At 39.0% G+C, this 7,051-nt stretch overlaps 1 protein-coding gene across 1 annotated transcript; it reads right to left on the bottom strand.

The window, feature by feature from the left end:
- Positions 1-4,197: 4,197 nt before the first annotated feature.
- Positions 4,198-6,716, bottom strand: LOC148909504 (collagen triple helix repeat-containing protein 1-like). Its single transcript, XM_089034157.1, has 3 exons — positions 6,681-6,716; positions 5,962-6,282; positions 4,198-4,766 (listed from the first exon to the last, which is right to left on the bottom strand). Exons 1-3 carry the CDS (start codon positions 6,714-6,716, stop codon positions 4,410-4,412), a joined length of 714 nt encoding a protein of 237 aa, XP_088890283.1. The 3' UTR covers positions 4,198-4,409.
- Between the last annotated feature and the right edge of the window lie 335 nt (positions 6,717-7,051).

The raw sequence follows: 7,051 nt of genomic DNA, 5'->3' as shown, positions 1-7,051 counted from the left end.
ATAAAAAAGCTAAAGATATAAATTTTTGGCCACATATCCTCAAGGAATACGCACATTCGATTCCTAGATAGCCTGCATGTGAACTCGCACATGAAGCTATCGACACGTCATCTAATTCTTATATGGGAAGTATTGCGCAATTTTTGCATTTTGTCGAGCAGAAGACAGAAAAAATCAACGCATTTTATAATTTGTCACAGGCAACCAAGTAAACCCGATCCATTGAAGTATTGACCTATTTTTGATTATTTGTTTATTTTGGTTTAAGTAATTTTTGTATAATCGTTTGTACAAATATTAAAAAAGAATAAGATAAAGTCAGATGTCTTTAATCCCAATAACATTATTTAGATTATATTTAATATTTGCTATTTAATCGTTACACCTATCAACTGCAAGATCTCTAGATTGATCGGAAGCCGCAAAAAATGTCGTGTCACGTCTCGAGTTGTCAACTTTGCAGAAACAGGAAAATTGCTTACTTGCAAGAATGTATTAAGGGAGAAAGACCAATGCTCTTAATGTCATGCAATTTTAATTGTAAAAGTACTAAGTTTAAGTAAATGCAGAAAAATAACATTTACTATCATTTTTCTTAGCATGCCCAAATGATGAGTGTCGCTCTAAAAATCATAAGACCTTGTCCGATCCTACTCGACACTATTCTTATGGCGGGGGTGTTCTAAATGACGCTCACCTTGACGGATGGTACAGATTTGATGGCAAAGCAGGCAAACGAATGCTCAGCAACTGTTTGACAATGAACAAATGCAATACTGCTTGTCTAGGGCATTTGGATGGTACTCATCCGTCCCAAGCAGACGGAGCAGTGACTCGCAAAGCATGCTTCAGTTGCTATAGCAACTGCTGTTCCAGTTATACTTATATAAAAGTTCGGAATTGTGGTTCTTTCTATGTTTATAAACTAAAATCAATACCTTTCCATGCTCGGCTTCGTTATTGTGGGGAATAATGACAAAAGGCCTAACCGTTAGAAGCGAGGGGAAGAAAGGGAGTATATGAAAATATATAGTCTAGATAAACTTTGTAAAGGTAATAATATCAAAAAGGCCATTAAAATAATAACAGGTTAGTGCTACAGCACTGCTAAATGATGTAATAAGGTGAAAGTTTCTTCATGTCAAAAATCAATAAAGGGTTCAGTTTTTTTTTACAACTTTACTGGAGAAATTTAATTCCGTGATCTCAAAGGAATGCAGAAAGATGGTTATCGAAATATTCGAGATTATAAACATTAACGTGTACGAATGAAAGTTCGAAGAAATGCTAGGGAAAGAAGCTAAGAATCGATACGACAAGGGAGAATTGGATGTCAAAGAATTTCGAGCACACGACGAGTACCATGTGACTGACGGCCCACAACACTGTAGAAAATGGCACACATAACTCAAACACTAATTACAGGAAAGAAACTTAATTGTTACTTTCAAAACGATTAGGAACAATTTTTAAAGGAAAGTCAACAAAACAATTAACAGTGGAAAGGCTAAAGAAAAACAAAATAGCTTAGCAAACTCGAATCTAAGAATTCCTTGCTATACGCTTGAGTTTCTCCCGCGTCTTGATCCTTCTTTTTAGAGCGTTTCTTCGAGCTTTCATTCCTTAATTCTCTCCACGTAGAAAATCAGTGGGAAACTGATGTCGAGGTAGACTTAGTTTGTTTCCACCTCTTCAACTGGAGCAATTCTTTTGAGAAATACGTTATTTAAAATCACTGACTTCGTAGTCTTCCTGGGGCAAGGAACATAGTGCTATGATACACTCAACGCAACCAACCAACCAACCAACCAACCAACCAACCAACCAACCAACCAACCAACCAACCAACCAACCAACCAACCAACCAACCAACCAACCAACCAACCAACCAACCAACCAACCAACCAACCAACCAGCCAGCCAACCAGCCAACCAGCCAACCAGCCAGCCAGCCAGCCAGCCAGCCAGCCAGCCAGAGTGCCGGATATACTACGTGTATAGAAAATTAATTGAAGAAGTTGCTGCAGCCTATTCGAAATTGACTCAGGGTGCTCGCTTGCCGCAACTCACATGGAAGGCTATTCCACAGCACTGCACCATCATAGCTAAAACTGTTCTTTAGATAATTGGTGCGTGGCCTAGGAATAGCTAGTTTGCCCTCGACGTTTCTCAAAGAATAATTTGTCATGCTTCTACGATCGATAAAAACAGAACTCAGATATACTGGAGTGAGATCATGCAGTGATTTATAGACCATAACAGCTTTTGGTATTTTTCGTTGGACTTCTAGTTTTTTCCATCCAAGTTTCCGAAAGAGAGGGTCGGCACTAGCATCATAACTAGAGAATGTCAAAACCCTCGCTGCACGATTTTGCAGTTTCTGAAGCTTGTCAGTGAGGGTTTTGCTACAGTTATCCCACACAACACAACAGTAATCAAAATGTGGCTGGATTAAAGAACTATAGATAAACTGTAGAGTTGAAGTTGGGAAGAAGGGCCTTGTACGCTTCAGGGCTCCGATGCCGGACGCAATCTTTTTGGATATTTTGTCGATGTGTTCTTCCAAGACAGATTTTGTTCAATTTGTACACCGAGAGATTTTGTGTAGGAAACCTGTTTTATGGGGACCCCGTCAATTGATAAAAATGGAAGTGAACCAAACGATACTATTCTTTGACGGGATCCAATCAACATGAATTCTGTCTTGGATTGATTAAGAGCTCGTTTGTTCGCAACGAGCCATTCAGTAACTTTCTGAAGGTCTCGGTCTAGAAAGCAATTTACATCTTTGATATTATTACTTGCAAACGTTAAGTGGGTGTCATCGGCTTACATACGTGGCTTGGAATATTCAAGACAATTTCGCAGGTCATTTATGTTAATGAGAAATAACAGGGGCCCTAGAATTGTCCCCTGGGGAATTCCACGAATTAATGAATGGCTATCCGAGAGATGTCCGTTTACTAGACATTTTTGACTACGATTGCTTAAATACGAATCAAACCATTTACTTGCAGAGACTCCAAAGCCGTATGCTCTTAGTTTTGGAAGCAGTATTCTATGATCCACGGTATCGAATGCATTCTTGAGGTCCAAGAAAACCACCGCATTAACATTAATTGCCGCGATCGATGTTATAAGCCCAGTTATTTGTGGCCTCAAGAAGCGCAGTTACCGTAGAATGGAGGCATCGGAACCCTGATTGGTAATTTGAAAGAAGATTATCATTGGAAAGAAAAACATAGGCTTGATCGTAAATGATCGTCTCAACAACTTTTGCCACGATAGGGATTATTGAAATAGGACGATAATAGTCCATGTCCCTTCGCTCTCCTTGTTTGAATAATGGTAGAACTTTAGCACATTTCCATTCGTCTGGGAATATGCCCGTATCGATGGAGCAATCGAAAATTATGCATAAAGCCTCCGCTATTATATCAGGACATTCACGAAGAAGCCTAGCAGATATTTTGTCCAGACCAGTAGCTTTTGATTTACAAAGCCTGGACAAAAGGAGAAAGACTGTGGAGGCGTTCGTTCGTTTCAATTATGTAAAACTAGCACTAAGTGATTGACTCGTAATAAAATCTAAATAAGAACGACTGTTTGCATTTTTTGAATCTATTTTCGCAGCAAGTTTTGGTCCAATGCTGGCGAAATGATTATTAAATTCTTCAGAGAGTTTCTGGGAGTCAGTAATTGTTAAGTCATTCAATTTGATTTATTTGATGTGAGAACTAGTTTGTTTACGTGAAGTCAGTTCATTGATGATGCTCCAAGTCTTTTTTGAATTGTTTTCATTTTCATAGAAAGCGTTATTGTAATGAGCTTGTTTTGCAATTTTTATTTCGGAGTTCACAGAATTGCGGATTTTTTTGAGAGTCGCCCAATCTTCAGGGTCACCCGAGCGAACCGCTTTGATGTTTTGAATTCTCCTTTCATGCATACGCTGTTTTAAAACTGAGGCGTGTCTCAGGACGATTTTAAGGCCCTTACGCGTTTCGTGCGCAGCGGGGCGTGCCTCTCAATTACGCTATTGAACATTTTCTTCCAAGCAAGCCACATATCATTAAGATTATCAAATGACCTTATAATATCCCAGTTTTGTGAACATAGGTTAGCTCTGAAGCTGACAGAATCAAAGTTTTTTGAAATTTCTATAGGTTATCTGCGTGTGGCCCTTGTTGTGAATTCCGATTAATGCTTTATTTCTCATTATCAGTAACTTACTTACAGCATTCAATTATCAAATTGCATGTCATTATCTTAAATTCATGTCTAACAAATGTCCTTTTACATGACTTTTCATTCACTATTCATTCAGCCTGGTTATCAATAGAATTAACAGCCAGACTGATTGAATACTGTATGATGAGCTAGCTATAGGGACTGGTAAGGAAGGGAAGATCTCACTGCTGGGGCCTGGGTACTTCCTCTACGAACAGACGACTGTTTGAATTCCACCCGGTATGGGCGTCAGCAGTTCCATACCCGGCACAATTCCCGACATTGAAGCCCACACGAACAGGTCCCTTGTGGATCTTGTCACAGTGTCCCTCAATATGGCGCACACGGTGAATATCTTCAGTGCCTTTTCCTTTTCTCAAGTACAAGGTACCGTCAATAGCACGAGGAGTCTTGCATTCAGCACCGTTGAACGTGAAGAACCAGCGCTTACAACAGACGTTACAATCATAAATTCTGAAATCGCCATTCCAGTAAACATGGAGGATGGAATCCGTGAAATTCTTACGGAAAAGACAATCCTGTATAAAGGTATCGAACTAAGTTTTAAAATTTTCCTACCTACCAATTGGGCTTCTTATCTGGGAATACACTGCTCCTAGTACACCTTTTGCTGTTCATTAACCGCAAAGGAATACTCATTGAAGCGAAGAAGCATTGTCATTAGAGCGAACAGGCATACAATAAGGCGAACGGAGTCTCAATAGTGCGATGGAACGTTCATTAAGAAAATTAGCATTGAATTTGACAATCATGAATATGTTTGCGTGGATTTATTAACGTTTTCAAACTTTCATTAGCGTTTTGATGCAGACAATAAACCACAACACACATTCAATACAGTGTTTTGGACATTTATTTACGCAATACAACATAAGTATATTTTCCTCTAGGAATTTTAGGATTTTAACTGTCTTTTCATTTTTTTTACAAGCCGTGAATATGACTTCGCACAAACAAAGCGCCGTCAGGTATAAATATCAAGTCAGTTCTGAGTTTTTTAATCCCTCTTTTTTGGATATTGCAATGGCTCAGCAAAGAAACCAAATTCCAAATAAAGTCAGATAGCGTCTTGTAAGAGCCTATGAAGATCCACAGAAATGCATAAAATGGTACAACCACATGCAAACATATCGTCCAAGATGTTTAAATAGAGAACACATTCAAGGATAAATTCACTTTTTTGTTTTTGAAAATGTACAATCGTAAAAGCACAATATACTTATATTGTATTGCGTAAATAAATGTCCAAAACGCTGTATTGAATGTGTGTTGTATTTTATTGTCTGCACCAAAACAGTAATGAAAGTTCGAAAACGTTAATGAATCCACGCAAACATATTCTTGATTGTCAAATTCCATGCTAAATTTCTTAATGAAAGTTCCATCGCACTATTGAGACTCCGTTCGCCTTATTGTATGCCTGTTCGCTCTAATGACAATGGTTCTTCGCTTTAATGAATATTCCTTTGCGGTTAATGAACAGCAAATGGTGTAATGGCATTGGCTCTTGATCTGGGAATACGCTGCTTTACATACATAGTATAAGAGGTGGATGATCCTTTTGTGTCAGATAAACACCCAACACAAATATTAATCAAAAAGCCTTTGAAGCTAATTAAATGTGAAGAGAACCACAGTAGAAAAAGGAAAAATATGGGAAAGGTTGTTAAATACTAGGTAAAAAAGCATGTTTTCCTAAATTTACGTACATACCCTGATCAGCCCATTGTCTTTTCCTTCGCTGATTTTGGTCCACGAACATTCTTTCCAGTTCGAATAGGCTGAGAATCCTCTCGCCCCAGGTTCCCCCTTTTCTCCTTTTGGACCAGCGTCACCCTTAGGACCTTGAGGACCAGTGTTACCTGGTGGACCAGCAGCTCCGGGAGGTCCTTGCTTTCCTGGAGTCCCGTCAAACCCTCGAGGACCTTGTTTACCTTGAGTACCTGGTCTGCCATCTCGTCCGTCTCGTCCAGGAGCACCGGGCGTACCGTGTAGACCAGGGATACCAGGACGACCCACCAGACATGACGTTGACTAAAAAGTATGATGCTCATGTTTTGATTATGCGTTAGAGACTGCTATGTGAGTGTGATTTGTTTCCAAATACACGCATGCGCTGAATATTGCACGATACAGAGCCGAGTTCATTGCACATCCGGCAACCGCGGTATTTATTAGACATTTATTAGCCTATTTATTAGAAAAAACTCGGTCGAGTTGGCATTGAAGTGTCCTTTTTTTTGGACAATTTTGGGGACGAAATAGCCACCATCTTGAAAATATTTCACATAAAACTGCCCAAGAAGGTACTGCAATACCAACTCGACCCAGTCTTTTCTTCGAGCTCGGATTAGCTAAATACTAGTGATCTTTAATGTATTTTTTTGTATAAACACTGTAAAAACCATGAGTATAACGCCGATGCTTTTTACATAATGTCTTTGTTTTGAACCAGGTAAAATTATCATATTTAAGGTAGTTTGGCACTCACACTTCCCTAGCTTCGATAGAATTTTTTAAAACTTTTTCTACTTAAAGACTAACATATATAATAGTCAAAAATGAAAAAAAAAAAAAAAAAAGAAAAAGAAAAAAAATTGGGGTCACCGTGCTCATTCTGGAACTGTTGGGGTTGGTATTAGGCCAATTTTTGCCTAGTCTCCCCCACAGCCGCTTTCAGTGTCGTCACGTAACGTTTTCTCCCCTGAGTAGCTATTCAGGGGAGAAAGCGTTGCGTGACGACACTGAAAGCGGCTGTGGGGGAGACTAATTTTTGCCCTATTTGAGCTAAAAAATAGAACAT

This window comes from Actinia tenebrosa, unplaced genomic scaffold (genome assembly GCF_029948245.1).
Source record: "Actinia tenebrosa isolate PJP-AT-01 unplaced genomic scaffold, QUT_ActTen_1.0 PGA_scaffold2__45_contigs__length_23673736, whole genome shotgun sequence".
NCBI classification, from domain to species: Eukaryota; Metazoa; Cnidaria; class Anthozoa; order Actiniaria; family Actiniidae; genus Actinia; species Actinia tenebrosa.
The sequence above is the reverse complement of the archived record's forward strand: the minus strand, read 5'-3'. Positions and strand labels throughout refer to the sequence as shown.